This window comes from Rhinolophus hipposideros (genome assembly GCF_964194185.1).
Source record: "Rhinolophus hipposideros genome assembly, chromosome: X".
NCBI lineage: Eukaryota > Metazoa > Chordata > Mammalia > Chiroptera > Rhinolophidae > Rhinolophus > Rhinolophus hipposideros.
Window position 1 is genome coordinate 47955695 of NC_138046.1, and position 24790 is coordinate 47980484.

General features: G+C 35.1%; 1 protein-coding gene across 2 annotated transcripts in view; it reads left to right on the top strand.

Moving 5' to 3' along the window:
• The window catches only part of ACSL4 (acyl-CoA synthetase long chain family member 4), an 81753-nt gene extending 65104 nt beyond the window's left edge, over window positions 1-16649 (top strand). For both annotated transcript variants that reach the window (XM_081043681.1, XM_081043682.1), the window contains exons 10-16: window positions 597-736; window positions 2000-2172; window positions 4148-4222; window positions 6854-7045; window positions 7704-7818; window positions 10248-10405; window positions 15920-16649. In XM_081043681.1, the coding sequence (XP_080899807.1) occupies window positions 597-736; window positions 2000-2172; window positions 4148-4222; window positions 6854-7045; window positions 7704-7818; window positions 10248-10405; window positions 15920-16077 (1011 nt within the window). In that variant the 3' untranslated portion in view covers window positions 16078-16649. The remainder of the gene's footprint in view (window positions 1-596; window positions 737-1999; window positions 2173-4147; window positions 4223-6853; window positions 7046-7703; window positions 7819-10247; window positions 10406-15919) is intronic.
• The last annotated feature ends 8141 nt before the right edge of the window (window positions 16650-24790 follow it).

Here is a 24790-nt window from a genome sequence, read left to right on the forward strand (position 1 = left end):
GTTTGTTTTGTTTTTTATTTTGTATATATTACCTTGGGAGTCAATATATCCCAAACCTAGTCCTCCTTCTAATTTTCCAAGGAGCTGTGACCAAGAATCCTATTCTATTTTCTCCAATTATTATCTTAGCTTGTATTATAATGGAATAGAAATGCCTAAATTACAGGGACATAAGATTTTTAAGAAACTGTAAAGCTCTTCATCATGTAAGAGTCACAAGTTAATAATAATAAAGAGAAACATCAGGATTAGACCAGATTACTTGGCTGTTTTGGTGCTATTTGAGAATAAGTGAATATATTTGAAAGAACAGAATTTTAAGAAAAGTATATCTTTATGTGAGAGGTGAACATTTATATTCTATGTCACATTTAAAAATTATTTTAGATAATCTAGTATATAGAACTGGAAGAGACCCCTATTTAGTCTTTTTGAAATAGTGAGCAAGTAAAGTCAGTGAAATTTATTATATAATAAATATACCCATTATACTAAAAACTTACATAAGATATTGTACATAAGATATCGTCAACTAAAGACTTTCTCGATGTTGGTGTATTCTTTTCAGATTATTGAATATTTTGCTTACCTTATAGGAAATCATGGATAGAATTTATAAGAATGTTATGAGCAAAGTTCAAGAGATGAATTATATTCAGAAAACTCTGTTCAAGATAGGCTATGACTACAAATTGGAACAGATCAAAAAGGGATATGATGCACCACTTTGCAATCTGTAAGTACATTTTATAATTTGAGCCTTTAAATGTTTTTTTGTTTTTACATCTGGAAGAAAATTAAGTAAATGGCAAGTTAATTTAATTTGAGCTTCACCGCCATGATCATAAGGTAGAATTTCTCTTGTATTTACTTTGAAGCATCATTGCTTATACAGCAAGCAGAGGACCCTGAACTCTGATCTTGGCAATTTAACAAATTTTAATAATTGAATAAATATTTAAGATTTAATTATAAAATTTGGTCTCAAGAAGAAAAGCTAGAGTAGACTTTTGAATCAAGACATTAGAGTTTAAAAAGTGGCATTTCTAACTTTAAAAAGTGACTTTTAAGATTTAGTCTGCATGAAGATTTCTTATATTTATTGTTTTCATGAAATAGTATAAGGATATGAATATAACAGTTATTTTATTTTTTTCCGATTATCGTTGACCTTCAATATTGTATTAATTTCAGGTGTACAGCATAGTGGTTAGACATTTATATACTTTACAAAGTGATTCCCCTGACTATTCTGGTACCCAACTAGCACTATACATAGTTATTACCATATTATTATTACCAATAATATTATCGGCAATTATTGGTAAACATAAAAAATTGGTAACATATTATTACCAATTATTACCATATTATTGACTATATTCCCTATGCTTTACTTTGCATTCATTCCCATGACTATTTTGTAATTACTTAATACCAATTTGTACTTTTTAATCCCTTCACCTTTTTCACCCAGCTCTCCAAACACCCTCCCATCTGGCAACCATCAGTTCGTTTTCTATCTATGAGTCTGTTTCTGTATAATAGTTATTAGGTTGGTGCAAAAGTAATTATGGTTTAAAAGGTTAAAAATAATTGCAAAAACTGCAATTACTTTTGCACCAACCTACTATTTTCAATGTTGTGCTGGGACATGGAGGTGGGGAAGCATTTTTCATTGGAAGTGAGATAAGATAGATGACTAAATGTTCCAAAGATAATTAAAAAATTCTTCCTTTGACATCATCATTTTCTTTTATTTACTGTGTGTCAAAGCAGTTTCCCGAGAGTGCATTTTTTTTGGTTTACATTTTTAAGAGTTTATCTGGCATTTTTTCAAGGTGTTACTTTGTTGCTTTGTTAACATCATTATGACCATGGTTCTAAAATTTAATGTCTCAACCAAAGTTGAGAAATCGTTCCTAGAACTTATAAATTAGTATGTTGCCAAGAATAATGCATACATGTACTAAAATAATTTATCCTCCCTGTTATTAAGGATACTATTTAAAAAGGTGAAGGCTCTGCTAGGAGGGAATGTCCGTATGATGCTGTCTGGTGGCGCCCCGCTGTCTCCTCAGACACACCGATTCATGAATGTCTGCTTCTGTTGCCCAGTTGGTCAGGGTTACGGATTGACAGAATCATGTGGGGCTGGGGCAGTTACTGAAGGTAAGCATTTTTAATGTGGCAAACCATCTTATATTGGTCGCTACTCATAAAGCCCCTTTGATCATTTTATACTTCTTAAGTTATATCAGGATTCAGTGCAAACCTATGTAATTTTAGTTTTAAAAACTTTTAGTTCACTGTCATATGTACCCTTTATTTTTATATATTTTATATATTTATGCCACATTGTCTCAAAATTTTGTCACCCTGGCCCTTTAATCTTCTCTCTCTAAATGATCACTTCCTTGGAGAGAACTACACTCTTGGAATAAAATACTACTTTTTTTTTTACTCAAAAAGCTATTGTTGCTCTGACTTATTGTTTGCTTTCTCTTCCGTTATTTTCAGCAACCTATGGTGGGGTTTCTCAACTTCAGCACTATTGAAATTTTGAACCAGATAATTCTTTATTGGTGGGGGCTCTCCTGTGCATTGGAGGATGTTTAACAGCTAGGTAGTAGTATAATAGTAACCCTCTCACCCAAGTTGTGACAATGAAATATTTCCAAACATTGCCAAATATTCCCTGGGGGGCAGAATCACTCAAGGTTGTGGTACAGTGGGTACAGTTATTTATTCATTCATTCATTCATTTAATTTGGATTAGCCCATGTAAGCTTTAAACTTAATGTGTCCAAAAATCAATCCCAAACCATTTCTCCATTGCCAAATTGTTTGTGACAGTGGTGTTATCATCCTTAAAGTCATTCAGGGCATTAGTTTTGAAGTCCTCTGATTATTTTTAATTTTAGTCTCTTTAACTTTCATCAGATCTTCTCATTTCTTCATTGGATTACTCCTTCCCCTACATGCCACCTTTGGCATCCAATCTTTTACTTCACAGTGCTCTGAGGTAACAGCCTTTCAACTGTTGTGTCTGCTTCCATTACATCACTTCTGATTCATCCTGTATGCTTCTGTCAGACACATCCACCTGAAACACTGCTTCATACCTGGTGAGCCTAGCTTTCAAGACATCTTTAATCTGGCACCATTGTGTCTACCCATCATTATTTTCCATTTTTCCCCCACATGTATACACACCTAGCTCTTTTCTCCAGACTAACCAATCTTCTCACCTTTTCTCATACAGGCATTCTTAATCTCACCTCTCTGTATTTTCTGTTCCCTTCTCTTTGAGTGCCCTTTTCCCTAACTGGTCATAGCCATCTTCTAATGCACAACTCTTCAATTAAGTCTTCCCCACCTGTTTCATTTTACATAGATCTTTTTAGTCTCTAAGGTACTGTTGTACTCACCATCAGTACGATGCAGTTTTAGTATTTAAATGTGTTCTAAATTTCTTTCCAGGTACTTTGTAAGCTCATTGAGGGCACAGTCTCCTTATCCTTATATTGTCCTCACAAATATTTAATACAATGCTAGGTACATAATAGGCTGTTGATAAGTATTTGATTATTGCTAGCTGTTATCACAAATTATAAAAGGATAATGTCATCATCGTCATCTTTGATAATGGCAGCTAACATTTATTGGACAATTTATTTTTGCCAAGAAGTGTTAAGCACTGCCCACATATCATCTCATTTAATCCTCACAAAATTATGTGAATTTGGTTCTGTTACTATCCCCACTTAATAGATGAGGGAATGGAGGCTTAGAGAGGTTAAATAACTTGTCTGAATTACACAGCCAATGAGTAAGTGATAGAGAAAGAATTCCAATCAAAATCTGTCTTATCAGAATCCTAGGTAGATAATGGTGGAGCCAGCTTTTCTCCTTTAACAGATTTTTATACTTAATTATCTGAAATAATAGCATGAGAAGCAAAAATGATGTAATGACATTGGAATCAATTGCACTGTTGAAATGAAATTGACATACTGAAAAATGATCACACTTGGTACTCTTCTTCATTCATACTGAAATGAAGTATTCCTGTTATCACATTAGTGCCAGTCTGGAATTTGATATGCAAATAATATCTTTATTGCTTTCCCCCCCACCCGCATAGTTACTGACTATACTACTGGAAGAGTTGGAGCCCCTCTTATTTGCTGTGAAATTAAGCTAAAAGACTGGCAGGAAGGTAAGAATTTTATGACAAGTGTTGCTCATTCTAGATATGCTGAAAACCATTTTGCCTAATGATTTCCATTTCTTTAATGTATTAGGTTCTATTGTTGCTTGTTCCCTGTGCTTTCTTTTTCCTCAGTAACATCTTTAGATTCTCAAGAGGAAAAGAAAATCTCTAGAATCTAGGCATGATGATTCTGAACTTGGGAATACTTAATGGTAAAGAAGAAAAAATTCTTAGTGGGGCAGTCCCTGGGGTAGAAGGATGTGTATCATTTTCAGTGGATAGAGTGACTAATCATACACACACACACACCCCTTCTTAGATCTTGACCCCAGCAAACATTTTCATAGTTGAGACTCAACTCTTCAGCTATTTGTATAGTTGAATATAAGTAACTGCAAAGGTAAGCCACTTAGAGGAAACCTGCACTATATAGACATTGTATATGAATCAGCTAAAGAAAAAGGAGACCAGTCTTTCTATGATGAAATTGTGAAAAATACTAAATATATACATTACAAAATATAGAAGTAATTAACAGCCTAGCCTTGCTAGACAAAGAAAGAATAATTAAAGAGCTTAAGATTTTAAAAGAGAATATTCACCTTGGGATGGAGCCACAGACTGAGAATTTAAAGGATCAGTTAGCTTCTGGGACATCCCTTACATTGGTCAACCCCCAGAAAATGAATGGGTTTTATTTGACATAAACTTTCTAACAGTGTTTCTCCTATGTGACTTTCTTATTATGTGCATTATTGCTAATGCCTCATATGAACAAATAGCCATTCCTTCTTAAATGCCACGTTGAAGAGCCAGTCATTCCCAAGAGTGTTTTTACATCTTCTTGAATAAGTCCTCCTTTCTCCCGTGACAATGCCTTGCAATTTTAGAATGAAAACCTGAAATCTATGTAATTTTACTAACAATTGTCACCCCAATAAATTTAAAAAATTGATTATAATGATATAATTAAGCATTTTGTCAAAATTCAAGAAAAATCAATTTATGGAAAAACAATTAATAAATCATGGTATGTGGTTTTGGTAAAAAAAATCTGAAGAAAATACAGATAGTATATGTGTCTTTGTGTATTGGGCATCACCTTCAAAATTGTTTTATGAGATAGGTTGTCTATTAAGCAGTGGAATCAGAAACAAGATACATAAAACTTGGTAAGGAGATTTTTGCCTTTTATTTTTATTTTCTGATTTTCTGGTATCGTGCTTTAATGTCAGTTTTCCAGAGTGTCTCCATTTTGGTCATGTATTTATTTGGAGTTTTCCTTGTTATGAAGGAACCTTTGCTTTATATATAGGATGATGTTTAATGTTTTACATACAATGGGTTTTGTCACATTGAAATATTGAATAGTTTTCCATTTAAAAGAGCATCTAACAGCTGAAGGGAAGTCTGCTTTTAATCCTTTGATGACATAAAATCTAATCGGCTTCTCAGGTTATGAATTCAGATTTTTGTATATTTTCCTTAAAGTAAGCATTATTCCGTAATAAACAGGTAATGAATAGTGATTACATATTTTAATAGTTATTGTCAATTCAGTGTTTTATTTTTTTTAATTTAAAGTTTATTGGGGTGACCATAGTAAAGTTATATAGGTTTCAGGTGTATAATTCTGTAGTACATCATCTATATATCACGTTGTGTGTTCACCGCCATATATTTAACCTTGTTTACCCTCATCTAGAGAAATATGTAAGTCACACAGAAAAAGTCGAGAACCATATGATTTCACTGACATGTAGTATATAAAACTGAAAGCAACAAAGGGCAAGACAAACAAAGAGACAAAAACTCATAGACACAGACACTAGTTTAGTGGTTACCAGTGTTTTAATTTTTAAAAAGTCATGACTGATTGGCAAAATTAAGAAAATTTCCCTCCTGTTTCCTGTAGCTTCCTTTTCTCTCTCACTTAACAGTGTTGCCTTTGGTAGGCCTTTACTGTCTGCTCCCTTTGATTAAAACCTCCTTAGGATAAATCTGAAATGCATTGATATCAATATGTTACTAATTTACTTGTAACAGCTTCCAGCGTTACCCTTGGGGGTAATGTTATCTTAACAGAGCTCTATCAACCCTAAGCTTCAATAATGTTCTAAGTGTGAAATTTTGTGGTCATGAGAAGGTTTGGGATAGGTGATGGTTGGTGATTATAATTGAGTTTTCCCTGGTGTTCCTGAAATCACAGTCACCCACTATCTGCACAAAAATCTGAGTAAATGCAAACTAATATCCTCCTATATAATGATGTACAATTTGATCAACATAAAAGTATTAGCAAAGAGCTTTAAGAATTAATTCAATGTCAACTGTAATTTTATATATATGTGTGTGTGTGTGTGTGTGTGTGTGTATATATATATATACACACACACACACACACACATATATATGGTCACCGGATGTGGAGTACAGCATAGGGAATATAGTCAGTGGAATTGTAACAGCTATATAGGATGTCAGACAGGTAATAGATTGGGGGAGAGGTTTATCACTATGTGAGGGGTGTAAATGTCTAGTACATTGTTTTGTACACCTGAAACTAATTTACAAAAAAGAATTAGTTAAAGTAAATTTGTTTTAGAACAATAACTAATTTGCTTTAATAATTTCCAGGCGGTTATACAATTCACGACAAGCCAAACCCCAGAGGCGAAATCGTAATCGGTGGACAAAATATCTCCATGGGATATTTTAAAAATGAAGAGAAAACAGCAGAAGATTATTCTGTGGATGAAAATGGACAAAGATGGTTTTGTACTGGTGATATTGGAGAATTTCATCCTGATGGATGTTTACAGATTATTGGTCAGTGAATTCCTTTTTCATGGTTTTTGCATACATGAAAGGTGATATAGGTCAAGTCATTAATAGGGTTGATGGTTCCATTGTTTTAAACTTTGGGCAAGTTATTTAACTTACGTCTGCACTTCTCCATCTGTAAAATAGGGACAAGCATACTGACCTGGTAGGCTTTTTGTTAGGATTAAATGAGTTGATACATGTAAAATGTTCAGAGCAGGGCAGTGCCTGCACCTTAGTAAGTGGTAGGGGCAGCAGGAGCATTGGGGATGGGGATGATGGGCAGGAAAATGGGTAATGAGAAAACAAAAATTGTTCAGAAGAGTTCTTGTTTTGTTCACCTGCATGTGGTTCTGTATAACAATCTCCCATAATATACCCTGTTCTAGGCCTGCCTCATGTTTACCTCCCGCCCAAGAGGCATTGTGGACATAAGATGTTGGAGCTTTTGGTATAGGGTGTAACATTTTAGCCAGTACTTATTTAGGCATTTTTTTAAACTGCTATGTATTGGCAAACATTATGTATAACAAGATTTTATATATAACAAGTGGTAGTACCTTTGTAAATAAAGATTAAGGCAATGAAATTGAAAGAAAATCAGAATTGTACGGACCTTAATAAAATGGATGATGGATCACTTAACATGCTTTATGACTTACAGATCGTAAGAAAGACCTAGTGAAGTTACAAGCAGGAGAATATGTATCTCTTGGAAAAGTGGAAGCTGCGCTGAAGAACTGTCCACTTATTGACAACATCTGTGCTTTTGCCAAAAGGTAATGTTAAAAGTTGTATTTGTGTTTCATATACTTACAGTAAAAGAATAATGGGAAAATTTTTTGATTATGTGTTGTAAGGGAAACATCAAACTTTCCTGAGAGTTGGGCAGTATTATGCATTTTTGAAATTCTCATTCTTGGATTCAACAGCTTGAAGATTATTTGGTATAATTCAGACATTTTAACTATTAGACTCTTACTGTGCCTTGCCAAATACTTAGTTATGCTACCAAGTTATTTCATTTACCATCCATAACAACTGAGCTTAGCATAAGTAATTTTCCCAAGAAGGTAACACAGCTAGTACACATTTTCTAAATCCAAAACCTGAGAGATTTTCTTTATATTTTAATATGGTTTATTTTGATGGGATTTATTACTTCCTTTAAAAAATTCAGTTGTAAAAAACACAAGACACAAAATTTACCATCTTAACCATGACTAAGTGTACAGTTTACTAATGTTAGGTCTCTTCACACTGTTGTACATCTAATCACCAGAACTTTTCATCTTGTAAAACTAAAGCTTTATATCCATTAAACAATCCCCATTTTTCTTTCCTCCCACTCCTTGGGCACCACCATTCTGCTTTCTGTTTCTGTGAATTGGACTACTCAAGATACTGCATGTAAATAGAATCATAGAGTATTTGTCTTTTTGTGACTGGGTTATTTCACTTAGCATAATGTCCTCAAGGTTCATCTATATTGTAGCATGTGTCAGAATTTCCTTTCTTTTTAAGGCTGAATAATTTATTCTGTATGTATAGAAACTGCATTTTGTTTATCCATTCGTCAGTGGATACTTGGGTCGCTTCCACCTCTTGACTGTTGTAAATATACTGCTATGAACATGGATATGCAAATATCTCTTAAAAATCCTGCTTTTACTTCTTTTGGATATATACCCAGATGTGGAATTGCTGGGTCACATGGTAGTTCTATTTTTAAAGTTTTAAGGAATCTCCATACTGTTTACCATAGTTGTTGCACCATTTACATTCCCACCAACAGTGCATAAGAGTTTCCTTTTCAACACACTTATTTCTTGTCTTTTTGATAATAGCCATTGTAACAGGTGTGAGGTCATATTTCATTGTGGTTTGGATTTGCATTTCCCTGATAATTAGTGATGTTGAGCATCTTTTCCTCTGCCTGTTGGCCTGGCCATCTGTGTCCTCTTTGGAAAAATGTCTGTTGGGGTCCTCTGCCCATTTTTAAATTGGATTGTTTGGGATTTTGTTTGTTTGTTTTTTATTATTGAGCTCTATGAGTTCTTTATATGTTTTGGATATTAACCCCCTTATCAGACACATGATTTTCAAACATTTTCTCCAGTTCCATAGGTTGTCTTTTCATTTTGTTGATGGTTTCCTTTGCTGTGCAGAATTTTTTAGTTTGGTATAATCCCACTTGTTTATTTTTCCTTTTGTTGCCATTGCTTTTTTTTAATTTTATTGGGGAATATTGGGGAACAGTGTGTTCCTCCAGAGCCCATTAGCTCCAAGTCATTGTCTTCAATCTAGTTGTGGAGGGCGTAGCTCACTGGTCCATGTGGGACTCGAACTGGCAACCCTGTTGTTCAGGGCTCACGCTCTAAGCAACTGAGCCATTCGGCCTCCCTGCCCTGCCTTTGCTCTTTGAGTGGAAACAAAATGATTTCCAAGACCACTGTGAAGGAGCTTACTGCCTATGTTTTCCTCTAGGAGTTTTATGGTTTTAGGTCTTGGCCCATTTTTGAATTGGGTTATTTGGGTTTTTTTTTGTTTGTTTGTTACTGAATTATAGGCATTTTAATATCTTTTAGATATTAACCCTTTATAAGATACATGATTTGCAAATATTTTGTTCAGTTCCACAGACTGCCTTTTCACATACTGTTGATTGTATCCTTTGACAGAAATTTTTAATTTTTGTTATGTTCCCATTCATTTTGTTTTTGCCTGTGCTTTTGGTTTCATATCCAGGAAAAGCATTGTCAAATTCAGTGTCATGAGTTTTTTCCCGTTTTCTTCAAGGTGCTTTGTAATTTTAGCTCTTAACATGTTTAGGTCTTTGGTTCGTTTTAATTTTTGTGTGTGGTATGCAGTAAGGGTCTGACTTCGCTCCTTTGCATTTGTATATCCAGTTCTCTCTCAACACCATTTGTTGAAGAGACTGTCTTTTCCCCATTGAGTAGTTATGGCTCCCTTGTTGAAAATCATTTGATCATATGTGCAAGGGTTTATCTCTGGGTGCTCTATTCTAGTCCAGTGGTCTATATTCTGTGTTCTTATGCCAGTCCTATGGGCTTTATTACTTTTTAATGAAACTGTTAACAAATAAAATAAATATTTATTTGAAATTATCTGTACTGTTTCATTGAATATGAATAATTATTCTCAATGTTTTCATTTCTGTTTTGTTTTATTTTCTATTTTTTTTTAGTGACCAGTCCTATGTGATTAGTTTTGTGGTTCCTAATCAGAAAAGGTTGACACTTTTGGCACAACAGAAAGGCGTGGAAGGAAGTTGGGTTGATATCTGCAATAACCCTGCCATGGAAGCGGAAATACTGAAGGAAATTAGAGAAGCTGCAAATGCCAGTAAGTAAGAAATTGCTTGTCTGTTAAAGTCCCTAAAAGTCATTTAATGATGTCTTATGCATTAGGCTCTTCAAGATATCTGTATTGTTTTGTTTTAATAATAAAGTACAGGGTTTTAAAAACCTGCCTCTTAAATATATACAATGAATTTCCATGTTGGAAGAATTATTAAACGTCATATAGAAAATAACCTGTCTAGTTCTATTATTGCATGTTTCAGCATCTCTGCTAAGTGGTCATTAGCCTGTGTTTGGAATGGTCAGTATTTGTTCTGATAGTTTATAATCATATATACCATTGTATGGATCGTTCACTATTTATCGTTGTGTAAACTTATTTGGTGTGGACCCTTTCAAAATAGAGGTCTCTGCCTTTTAGTTCTGGGAAATAGCCTTTATCTGTTTTTGCTTGTCTGCTCTTCTTTCATAGTTTTTCTTGTCCAAATTCTGTTTGTGTTTTTATCTGGGACTACTTTTATACGGCCGTTGGACCGCCTGCTTTCATCCCCTAATTTTATTATCTTTTTTTCTTTTGTTTTCCATCTTATCCTTTTTGTTTTATATTCTGGCAGAGTCCCTCAACTTAATCATCTCTTCTGTCTTTTGCACTTCCAATTTCCAATGTCAGAATTTTAATTTCATGGGCTCTTTCCTGCTTTCTCAGTGTTCTTGTAATAGCATCCTGTTGCTGTTTCATGGATGCAATCAATGTGTTGTCTCTTTCCTCTGAGGATGTTAAAGGGATTCCTTTTATGAAGTTTTCTTCTCCTGTTATTGGCTGTTTCCTCCAAGTTCCATTGTCTGCTTACTTTGGTCATGGCCTTTCATATATATGTCTGTGGATCCTTATGTGTCCATTTACATTTGAGAATGAGGTACTGAAAACACATTTGGAAATTTCACTGGGCTTCACTGAAAAGTTATTCAAATTTCTCCAAATTTCTCCAGTCTTCTTCCTGGGGGATATTAGCCTGACTGCCAGTGTTATGGTAGCCAAATACAGGAAATTGGAAAAGGGCTAGGGTGAGTGGGTCTTACCTTCACTGAATCCTTCTGTTTACAGCTTTATTTACCTCCCTCTATTGTACCCAGTGTCCTTGAGTCCGGAGTCTCTAGTTCAATTTCTCAAAAAGTAAACCTGTCTCCAGCCTGGCTGGGAAAGAGCAAGGTGAAGGAGAGCGGTCCTCTCCACCATCTGAGGGCCAGCCCTCCGTTTTTGGTGTACCGTTTATTTTTTCTCTTCAGAGGCATGGGCTCAGGAGGTCCCTTTGCTTCTTGTGGGCCTCTTGGCAGTTAGCTTTTAGCTCTCTCTGCTCACAGTCGGTTACTGCTAGTCCATTTGCTTTTGGTCTTATAAAATTTTGTCAAACTCTCTCTTCCAGTCAGTGTCCTCTTTCTCTGCTTTCAGTTTTTTCTTTGTGATTAATACCTATTTAATTTTTAAAATTATTTGAAACTGTTTAAATTATTTTCCAGGGAGAGCAGAAATAAACTGTGATCTTCATGTTTAGTTGGAAGCTATTAACCTAGATTTAACCTGTTGCTTTCCCTCCTGAAAAATAAAAGCGTCCTTTTCCCGATTATAGTTTATCTTTATTCATTATAAATATTGGACAATACAGAAAATTATAAAGGAGGAAGTAAAAATTATTTAATGGTTACCTTTGGATGGTGACATTACATTCTGGTATATACACTTTACCTATCAACATCATGGATAGTTTTCTAAGTCAGTAGATACAGAATTGCATTATCATTTTTACTAGGTAGCTAGTATTTCCAGTATAAGAGTATCCACTAAGTCCCTGTTGTTGGACTTTTAGGATGAGTTCTATTTTTTACCCATGTAAATAAATATAACACATATCTTATATAATCAATTATTTTCTTACATAATGCTTTTCTTAGTATGAATCCCTAAAAATGGAATTCCTGAGTCAAAGAAAGTGTGTATTTTCAAGGTTTTCCCCTATGTTGCCAAATACCTCCCTCTTTCCCCAGAAAAACTGGACTAGTTTATACTCCTATCAGAGATACATATGCACACCTATTCCCCTAACCAGGCTACTGTTGTTTATTTTTTGAATTAACTACGTAGGTTCCATTTTGGTTTTAAAATATGGTTTGTAATATTAGCGTGTTGAAATTGAAAAACTGTTTTTTCCTCAAGAACAATCTTATAGTCAACTCTGGACACTTTAAAGTTATTTAAGTAACAGTTGCCTATTAGCATAATCAGACTGAAAAGTAAGTTACTTTATAACCTTAAAGATAGTGACTTAATGATTTTTTCTTAAAGATGGTTTTGTTCATTACGGTATTATTGATATAGCACACTTTTTATATTAATCTTACCAAGCTGCCAAAATTTTCATTTATACAAATTCTGAATTTTTTCTTTAAATGTAGTTTTTCAAAAGGTGTTTCAGCCAATAGGCTGTTATTCTTAGGCTTTCTTTTTTTTAAAAGATTTTATTGGGGAAGGGGAATAGGACTTTATTGGGGAACAGTGTGCATTTCCGGGACTTTTTCCAAGTCAGGTTGTTGTCCTTTCCATCTTAGTTGTGGAAGGCACAGCTCAGCTTCAGGTCCAGTTGCTGTTGTTAGCTGCAAGAGGCACAGCCCACCATCCCTTGTGGGAGTCGAGGAGTTGAACTGGCAACCTTGTGGTTGAGAGCCCATGCTCCAACCAACTGAGCCATCCGGCCACCCGGGAGCTGAGCGGCAGCTCATTAACCTCACTCTAATTGCAGAGGCCACAGCTCGCTGGCCCATGTGGGAATCAAACCGGCAGCCCCGTTGCCCAGAGCTTGCGCTCTAACCAACTCAGTCACCCATCCGCTCCTCATTTTTCAATTTTATTGGGGAATATTGGGGAACAATGTGTTTCTCCAGGGCCCATCAGCACCAAATCGTAGTCCTTCAGTCTAGTTTTGTAGGGCGCAGCTCAGCTCCAAGTCCAGTCACAGTTTTCAATGTTAGTTGCAGGGAGGGGGTGCAGCCCAATGTGGGAATTGAACCAGCAACCTTGTTCTTGAGAGCTCGCACTCTAACCAACTGAGCCATCTGGCCGCCCATCCGAAAACTCAGCTGGCAGCTCAGCAACAGCTCGTTGTCTTCAGTCTAGTTGTGGAGGGCACAGCTCACTAGCCCATGTGAGAATCGAACCGGCAACCCTGTCGTTCAGAGCTTGCGCGCTAACCAACTGAGCCGCCTGTCCACCCCCTTAGTTTTCTGAATGTGCTAATGGAGTAGTATGTGACTTGAATAATTTGTCATTGTCTCTCTAACAGTGTAAAAGCAATAATGGGGAAAGTCAAGCTGGATTACAATCAGGTGAAAAGTGGAATAAAATTTTAGGACCTGCTAGGCCTCTGTAATTTTCCTGTGCTTGGAGTGAGCAATAAAACTGAACAATTCATGATTTGTATAATGAACACTAATCATGAGCTAAATGTATAAACCATAAGCTATTTCTGTGCCACAAAAGATTTATCTTGCCAACCTTTTGCTTGAAATTATAGTTTCTGAGACTTATGCCAAAAAAGTATGAAATAGTCCTGACTGAGTTCGGCTAAATTTGTCTGAAATCATACATATTTTATAGCATTCCTCTTCATGTTTTAAATACAATTGAGGTATAGGTAATATCATAACGTGAAGTATGGAATGGTTTTGGGGTGATTTGACAACTGCCAATGGCTAGAAAAATTGACATTTGCTACCACCTGCTGGTCACATTTTATAATGTTCTAGGTAATTCAGATAAAATGACACATGTAAAATCATTTTTGTTGTTATTTCCCCCTAATCTTTCTCAGTTGTTGGCAATTTACCCTGTTTGCTGGCCCTTTGCTGTCTATATAGCTTGTGGTACTAGCTATGTTTAGGAGTTCCCAAAATGAAAGTGAAACCTCTAATACAGCCTTTTTTTTTTTTTTGCCTTTGAGCAGTAATTTAGTTAATAAAGATTAAATATAGGAACTTTTATAAATATGTTTAATTTGCTTGTGTGCAACTGAAATAATGTGCCTGCCTTGTCCCAATGTTGTCAAGGTTTCTGGAATAGGACCTGTGTAGGGAAAGTAATATGAAATAAAAGGTTTTAGAGCAAAATCCATAGTTGAGAGTTTAACTGTTTCATTGAGATCTAAGTGTGACTTTGGGAGGCGATGGTGTCATTTCAGGCACCACTGTGTAACAGCTGTGTCAACAGAGGGTATGTGGTTAATTTGAGCAAGTTTTTGTTCCTTTCCTGCCTGTTCAGGCATTACTTTTGGGAAGTTGGTTCTAAGTAATTGCAAAGGTTATTTTTCATACTCAGCTTTATACTTTTCTCTCATTTTAGTGATAAACTCACAACTCAACCAAGCTTTCATAAAACTCACACTAGTATTAGAACAAAAACTTCACTGAAATTGAGTTACTTGTGCTGGTCACTGAAACCAGGTTGTTTCTCAAGTCACTTGGCTGTTAGCAGTCGATTTTAAACATGTAGATGTTTGTTTCAAAATTGCTTTTTAAAATAATTGCATATAAAATAAAGCTCATCTACAGATTAACATTGCTGTTGATGGACTTTCAGAATATTAAGGATGAGCTTGTATTAATAAGTAACTTGATGGAGTATAATTTTTTGAATTTTAAAATTACTGAATACTATCCTGATTGCTTTTATATCCTTAATTTACATTTTCTTCCATTCTTTTCAACATTTGTTAAGTTGTCTATCTCAAATACAGTATGTGCTGGATCTTATACCATTTGAAAGTATGAAACTCACAATGCCTTTTTGATTCAGATTTGAATGTATAATAAAGCTTATGAAAAACAGTTGTCTAGAGGTTTAATTTTCTGCAGAATTTGTTAATATGTATTTACGAATACATATTCGTAAAATACAAATAAAATACTGCTCTGTTATTACAGTTGTGCAGGACGTGGCCTATTTATTAAAGGCTCTCAATGTAGCCTTATGGATGGCAGTGAAGAAAACAAAGACCTTGCTTTATGGAGATTACTTTCTAATAGGGGAGACAAATAGCTAATATGTTGGGTGGTAAGTTTTTTGAAGAAAACATAGTGTAAGATGATATAGAGAGACAAAGGTACTTGTGGTTTATTATGAGCAGTCAGGGAAGTCCTCTGAGGAAGTGACATTTGAGTGGGCACCAGGATGAAGTAAGAAAATGAGCTTTGTGTCTCCCGGGGAAAGACCATTCCAGGCAGAGCGAACAGCAGATAGAAAGACTGAAGAGGAGGGTGTCTACATATATATTACAGTAAAAACTGCATAGACCAAAACTATCCAATTGAAACAATTTAAGCATACTGTGAGAAATATAAAGGTATTGAATAGGTAAGGTAAGGTAATGTAGTGAGTAGTATCATTAAAGTTTGCCTCATCACCTGCATTATCTAGGTAAATCCTGCAAAATTCATTTATTAATTCTCTGCCACTCTCCCCCACTTTCTTATCCCCCCACCCCCCACCTATCCACCCTTCTCATTTCAGTGAAATTGGAGCGATTTGAAATTCCAATCAAGGTTCGATTAAGCCCAGAGCCATGGACCCCTGAAACTGGTTTGGTTACTGATGCTTTCAAACTGAAAAGGAAGGAACTGAAGAACCATTACCTCAAAGACATTGAGCGAATGTATGGGGGCAAATAAAATGCTTCTCTGTTATTATTACAGTTGTGCAGGACGTGGCCTGGTGGTTTTTTAGCTGTCTGTTATAATGTAATGTATATCGTACTAAAGACATGGTAATAACAAATACCAAAAGTTATTAAAATAATTGTCGTCTACTTTAACTTGGTTTTGCATAGTTCTAGTGAAGCTGAAATTGAATAGTTATTTCCCTTTAGCTGTGTTGTTAATTTTAGAGCAAAAATTCTGTTTTTCAAAATTAGCCCAAGATGTACTTGTTTTTTAAGAAAAATATTTAATGTTGAACAAAAAATGTTGGAGTTGGAGTACAATTTAGTTTGAGGAAATTTACAGCTTCCAATGTCTTTTGTCTTCCTAGTTCAGAAGAAGCTTAAATATTAAGCATGACAAAAAATACACATTAGCACTACTCTAAGCAGAAGTGCTAAGGCCTTTAAAATTCTCTTCCAACCATTTATCTTGAAGGGAAAAATTCAATCATAATATAACATACAGAATCAAATAGTACCTTAGAAACCATTTTAGGTTCATAATAGAGTCGTAATATTGTGAATAATCACAGTGCCTGAAGTAAGAATAAAACAACATAAACAAACCAGAAAATATCTAGTAACATATTTAAAGGGAAATTAAACTTTTTTTTAACTTGGAGTTCTAAAGTCAGTAACTGTAATTATTTCAGTGACTTAAAAGTATTTAAGTACATTTGAAAAAATGCTGAAAATTGCCTTTCTCTCTTCAAAACATAAGACTGAGACCAAGAGTAAAATGATAAGAATTTATCAAATTCTAACAGGAAGCATTTTCTCTGGTAGAAAAGGTGAGGAAATCATAAATGTTTAGAATTACGACCCTTACACAGGATGTAGACTCTGAATTTATCTTTGATACCAGGGACTGGTTTAAAATGTACTCATTAAATTATACTTGTAATTTAAGTTTTGCTGTTGCTAATTGGACTCTGGAGCAATAGTTTATGTTCCAGAAAACCTTCAGTTTTGCTTTAATTTTAGCAAAGCAGATTATGATGAATGACTTCTTCAGTATCTTGTTTGAATCTATGAATGATGAACTAACTTGGATGAGTTTTCGGAAGTGAAAGAGGGAAGAGCAGCACACTTACCACTTTTTTCCTGTTTGTGAGGAGTTTAGAAACTGGAAATGCTAGATTCTGGAGAAGGGAAGTTACTCAATTAGGGACTGATATTTATGCAGTATTTTGGTGTGTGGGCTTCTTTTTGACTCTTTAGTTAAACAGGGATTATGTATCCTTGATAGATATTCACCCTTGAACCATAGCTACTGTAAAAAGCAAAAATACTTAATACTGTTACTCTTTGCACTTTTTCTTTATCATTTTATATATATATATACATACATCTATGTGTACATATATATATATATATTTATATATATATATATATATGTTGCTTATATTACTTTGTACGGATGTGGGCCACCACTGCAACAAAATACATTCTTTTTGCTCTAAAATATTTATAAGGAAATATTTAAATGTTATGTATATGGTGGTAAAAATGAAAAAAATCATCTGGTGTTATAAGCAAGAATGAAGGGTTTTGTAGATTTCTGTTCAGTGTTGTGCAGTGTAAAATTGGAGGCAAGTTCTCCTTGCAATTATGTATATGTGGGTATTCTCATTCTTCCCAACTTGCCTTTGAAAAGTGAAGAATCATTATTATCAAGTAGACTACTATTCAGCTTCTACTGTTCCTGGCCCACTGTTGATCCTTTAAGGATGATTTCCTTAGACTTTTTCAATGTGTGATTTTTCTTCCCATTTGGAATGATTTTTAATGTGCGAGTGCATGCATATTCAGATATTCACACCCCCACCCACTCCCATCTCCCGAAAGCTAGAACACTGCCAACTACTCTGTTATATAGGTCCTTTAGAAACACGTAATTAACACTTAAGGTTGGGTGCTGCTAATTCTTTGCGAAAATCCAGATATTGTTAAAGGACCAGGGAGATGCCACTATCCCCTGAATTTTCATTAGGAAATATACATGTCTGTGTAAACAGAGCTTTCCATATTCATAGTGACTTTTCAAGTATTTGAGCCTAAAGATTTTGATCGTACATTTTTATACGTGTTTAAATCATTCGCTGTGGTTATTACATGTCAGCCATTCAAATAAAGTTGTACTTTAAAAATTTACTACAGTTATATACATTTCTAAGTTGAACACATGTGACTTGCTTTAATAACATGAAAGTATCTTGCCTCCTTGGTGTTTATGTTGAGTTTAATTGTATGGCTTTTCAGAACTGAGATAGAGATGAATGATTCAGAAAGTCAGAAGTCAAGGAGAGTGATGTTTCTTTGATCATAATGACTGATTAATAATCCTCGTCTATATTTTCCTGGTAGCATATGATAAATGTTTCTGAGATAAGAAGATGAAAACTGGTTAAAGATTGTGTGGTATTTGGGATTTGAAGTGAAATATTTTAATTTTCAAAAGTAGTTACAAATTAGAATGTATCCCTCTTTGTACTTTCTGTTACAATGCACGATTGCAGGATTGTTACTTAGATTTTTGTGTTTATTCTTGATGAAGAGCTTTGTTTTTGTTTTTAAGTTTGTACTCAAATCTCATAAAATAAATCCACCCATGTTATCAAGTTAATTTGTGCTTAATTATACACTGAGATAAAATCTGCAAGTTTGAGGAATATTAGCCAAACTTTTAAATAAAAAGTACTAATCTCTCTAGGTTTATGGAATTGCATTAAGCAGTTAACTTGGCTTGTATAAGATCCATCCAGTAGTCTGGAGTATTTGAACCCAAAGCTATATTACTTTGGTGTAGGTAATAGAGTGGGACCCCTTTATTTAACACTGATATTGTGGGACAAAACATAGTCATGTTGCATGAATTAGTAGGTGCTAATAAACGATAACTATTACCTTTAGGCTAATTAAAATTTAGGGAGAGATTTATCTTGAGTTATACGAAGGTATATGTAAAATAGTATTGGAGCTCTGGAACCCGACTGCCTTAATCTACGAGGTATTTCCTGCCTTTGCCACTCATTAGCCACTCACAAGTGAATTGACATCCCTTAGCTGCATTTCTCCATCTGGAAAAGTGGGGTTGACTGATAATAGGGTCTACCTTATAGGATGGTTATGAGGTAATGTGAGTTAATCCATATAAAGTGTTTAAAACATAGTAAGCTTATGTTAGCCATCATTGGCATTCTTACTGTATCCAGACAGTATTCATCAGTGAGGTTGTTTAACATATTGGCTATCACATCCAGGGCCTTAAAGGATTGCCTGCCCCTGAAAACTTGGTGGAAAGAGTTCTTACTTTAGAGGTGAGGAGACCTGGGCTCATTAGCTTTGTAACCATGAACAAAACTTGTAGTACCCTCTTAGCCCTAGTTTCTTCTTTATTTAAAAAGAAAAAAAAAACACACTGGACTTCAAAAAAGTTGCCCTTTGCAGAAAGGGAAAGATGAATGGCAGAAGAAATAGGGAATGTGATAGACCCTAAGGTCTATAACATCTAGCTTTCATATTGTAATTCTGCTCTCCCAAGGTTGGTTTGTTTTTAAAGGATGCTTTAGGTCCCAAGTTTCCTGCAGGGATATAAGGCTCTGGATGATGCCATCACAAGAAGTGAGGATTCTACTAGGTACACGGAGTCTCTGTCATTCTCATGTTCTCTTTCTCTCTTAAAAAAGTCAGGTGGTGCACACATAATTTAAAGCAGTGTTTTTAAACTATTTTTAAATCTACAATGCTGTGCACATATACTTATGTGTATATAAAACAATATTTTATGACTGTTTATGTGATAAAAAACTGAAAGAGGTGCTCACTGACTTTTTTTCTATCTCATTTATTTAAATGCTGGTTGTCACAAAGAGATACCATTTCATACCCATAAGGATGGCTATTACCAAACAACCACGGGCAGAAAATAATGTGTTAGTGAGAATATGGAGAAATTGGAACACTTGTGAATTGCTGGTGGGAATGTAAAATGGTTCAGCTGCCGTGGAGAACAATATGGTGATTCCTGAAGAAACTAAACAGAACTATCATTTGATACAGCAATTCTGTTTCTGAGTATATACTCCAAATAACAGAGTAGAGATTTGAATAGGTATTTGTACACCCACGTTTCATAGCATTATTTTTTTATTTAAGTTTATTGGGGTGATAGTTGTTAGTAAAGTTACATAGATTTCAGGTGGACAATTCTGTATTATATCACCTATAAATCACATTGCATGTTTACCATCCAGAGTCAGTTCTCCTTCCATCAACATATATTTGACCCCCTTTACCCTCATCTACCACTCTCTTCCCCCTTACCCTCTGGTAACCACTGAACTATTGTCTGTGTCTGAGTTTTTGTTTTCTTTTGTTGTCTTGTTCCTTTGTTGCCTCAGTTTTACATCCCACATATCAGTGAAGTCATATGGTTCTTGACTTTTTCTGTCTGACTGATTTTGCTTGGCATAATAATTTCAAGATCCATCCATGTTGTCACAAATGGTACTATTTCATTTTTTCTTATGGCAGGATAGTATTCCATTGTGTATATACTATGTTTCCCTGAAAATAAGACCTAGCCAGACAATCAGCTCTAATGCACCTTTTGGAGCAAAAATTAATATAAGACCCGGTCATATTTTACTATAAGACTGGGTATAGTATATAATATCCCAATCTTATATTACTAAGACTGGGTATAAGATTGGGTCTTCTACTAATTCTTGCTCCAAAAGATGCATTTGAGCTGATTGTCTGGCTAATTCTTATTTTCAGGAAATACGGTATACCACATTTTCTTTATTCAATCATCTATCGAAGGATACTTTGGTTGTTTTCATGTCTTGGCCACCGTAAATAAAGCTGCAATGAACATCAGAGCACAGATATTTTTCCGGATAAATGTTCTCAGATTATTTGAGTAGATACCCAGGAGAGGGATTTCTGGGTCATATGGTAATTCTTCATTTTTTGAGGAACCTCCACACTGCCTTCCATAGCGGCTGCACCAGTCTGCATTCCCACAAACAGTGTATGAGGGTTCCTTTTTCTCCACAGCTTCTCCAACACTTTTATTAATTGTCTTGTTGGTGATAGCCATTCTAACTGGTGTGAGGTGATATGTCACTGTGGTTTTTATTTTCATTTCTCTGATAATTGGTGATGTTGAGCATTTTTTCACATGTCTATTGACCATTTGTATGTCTTCTTTGGAGAAATGTCTCTTCAAGTCCTCTGCCCATTTTTTAATTGGATTGTTTCTGGGTTGTTTTTTTTTTTTTTGTTGAGTTGTATGAGTTCCTTATATATTTTGGTTATTAGTCACTTATCGGAGGCGTTGTTTGCAAAAATCTCCCATTTGATTGGTTGCCTTTTTTTTTTGTCAGTGATTTCTTTTGTTGTGCAGAAGCTTTTTAGTTTGATATAGTCCCATTCATTTATTTTAGCTTTTACATCCCTTACCTTTGGAGTCAAATTCATAAAATGTTCTTTGAACCCAAAGTCCATAAGTTTAGTACCTATGTTTTCTTCTATGCAGTTTATTGTTTCAGGTTTTATGTTTAGTTCTTTGATCTGTTTTGAGTTAATTTTTGGTACATGGTGACAGAAAGCAGTCCAGTTTCATTCTTTTGCACGTGGCTATCCAATTCTCCCAGCACCATTAACTGAAGAGGCTTTCTTTTCGCCATTGTATGTTTTTTGCTGCTTTGTCAAAAATTACCTGTCCATATTTATGTGGGTTTATTTCTAGGTTCTCATTTCTATTCCATTGGTCTGTGTGTCTTTTTCTGCCAATACCATACTGTTTTGAATATTGTTGCCTGTAGTACAAGCCATAGCAGCATTATTAACAACAGCCAAAAGGTGGAAATAACCCAAAAGTTCCGTTGATGAATGCATGGATAAACAAAATGATAAATACATACAATGGAATATTTTTCAGCCTTGAAAAGGAAATTCTGATACATGCTTTAACAGGTAAGAAACTTTAGGAGATTATGCTAAGTGAAATAAGCTAGACACAATGGCAATGACAAATACTGTATGATTCCACTTATGTGAAGTATGTAGAGTCATCAACTTTTTATAAAAACAAAGAATGGTGGTTGCTAGGGACAGTTGTGGGGAATAATGAGAGAGTTAGTGTTTAATGGGTATGGAGTTTCAGTTTGGGAAGATGAGAAAAAGTTCTGAGATGGTAGTTGCACCACAGTGTGAAAGTAATGTCACTGAACTGTATGCTTAAAAATGATTTGTGGTAAGTTTTTTTTACCATAATTAAAATATAACACAAAACCACTCAAGCGATTCTAATTTGCAGCCACAGCTGAGAACCAGTTTTCCCAATTAAAATGAAAATATGTTCAGTAAAAAAAATAAATAAATGAAAAAAAATTGGTTGTTACCAAAATTGAGTTCATGCCCCCACAAAGTAATACTGTCCAATAGAACTTTGCGTGAAGTTGGCAATGTTCTGTTTCTGCTCTCCATCGCAGTAGCCATTAGCCACATATGACTGTTGAGCATTTGAAATGTTAGTGTGACTGAGGAACTGAACTTGACATTTCATTTACATGTGGACAGCACAGCTTTAAAGAGTTTGTAAGCCACAGTTTGGAAAGCACAGGTTTAAAGTCAACTCTACTACAAAGTCTATGAAAGAAAGCTACCCCCTGGCCTCCCCTCCCCACTTCCTTTACCTCAGGCAACAATATTGAATTCTTAGTGGATTGTTTATTTACTGCCTTGTATCTAATGTGCTTGTATTGCTGCTTTTCGACTTTGTCGTTATTTATTGACCTCTCACTATACAGAAGCACACTTACTATCTTCTCAGTATAGATGTGGTTATATCAATAAGTATTTAAATTATAATAACTATGCTACTCAGGGCTAAAACATGTAGGAAAACCATGATTCATTTTCCTTTCCTGCACTTTTAACTCCATGGCACTAATCATAGTCTCTTATGTTTGCTTGGTTTTCTATATACTTGTCACTAAGAATACAACTTCAGATTCTCAAGACTTACAGATAACAAGAATTCTATCAATTTTATCTCATGGAGGAAATCTCTACTAGAACCTTATGACCTACTCCAATCTAGATCATTCGGCCTCCCTTACCTGGTACAAGGCCATTATCTTTGGATCTACCTTCACTACCATCCTGAGAGTTCCCTTCACATTTATCATGTGTTGGATCTCCTCTTTTCAGTATCCTGGGTCTTTTTCTTACTCGGATTATTCCCTCTTTTTGGTGGAACACATCTTGTGGTAGTAGTTAACTGAGAAGGGATAGATGGGAGGTACGTTTTAGACCTTAATTTGATTGGGTGTAGAATGCTACATAGAAAGTGTCTCCATGTTGAAAGCTTTATTCACTGACATTAAGCTTCCAGTGTTACTTTTGGCAGTTCAAAGACATTCTATTTTCTCCCATCCCTTCTACGGGACATGTTTTTTTCTCACAGAAGCTCACTCATACATTCTCTGTGCTCTCTGAAATTTCATGATGATGTACTTTGGTGTGGGTATGTTTACATTCATTGTGCTAGGCCATTTCAATCCAGAAACTCATGTACATTTCTTCTGGGAAATTTTGTAGAATTTAGTTAATTTCTTCCCCTCCATTTTCTTGGTCCTCTCTCTCTCTCTGGAACTTCTATTGTTCAAATGAATCACCTGGACTGATCTTTTAGTAGTCTTATCTTTTTGTTCCTATTTTTATCTTTAAATATTTCTGGGAGATTTCCTCTACTGGCTATTTGAACCCTTTTCTTGAATTTTTCATTTCTGCTATCATGTTTATAATTTCCAAGAGCTGTTTTCTTTATTCCTTTTTGCAAATTTCTGTTCATGTTACATTGTATTTTCTTTTTAAGTTTTTCATTTTAAGCTTTCTTTACCTGGCAGATCTAATTGACTCCAATCTACTTTTTTCTTGCTTGCTTTTGTCTCTGTTCTAAAAAAGGCTTGGTAATCCTTGCCTGCTCATTTAATAGAAGAAATTACTAGAAAGATGACTGGAAGTTTTAAGAATATGGGTGGAGTTTATTAAAAGAGCTTTGCTATAAGGTGATTTTGGCTGGGCCATTTGGCAAACCTCATGTCAATGCCTTTAGATTTTCCTTCTAAGGCCAAATAGATTCTCCTGAGAGGTTTCTTCAAATCACTCGTATGGAGGGTAAGTTTTGAATTACCAGTTTTCTGGGGGATCATGTGCAAAAAGAAGGCTACGGAGGGAGTTGTTTCTGTATCCATCATGTATTGCCCTGTTTTCTGTATAGTACCCCTGTCCTGTGTCCAATGTCTCCTCAATTTTCCTGCTTCAGTATTCTGCTGGGGTGAGAGGAGGGGCAGTTGTTGCCCCAGTGGTATGGATGAGGGAAGTGGTTGATGGATCTGTGTTTTTTGTTTTGTTTTATTTTAAACAGCTGCTTCAGTCTTTGTCATGCTATAACAGAATACCATAGACAGTATGGCTTAAACAATATTCATCTCTCACAGGCACTAATTCTGAGATCAGGGTGCCAATATTGTTGGGTTCTTGATGAGAACCCCCTTCCTAGTTTACAGACAGCCAGTCTCTTGCTGTGTCCTTACATGGTAGAGAGCAGAGAGAGCAAGGTCTTGTTTCTCTTAGTATAAAGGCACTAATCTCATCATGAGGGCTCC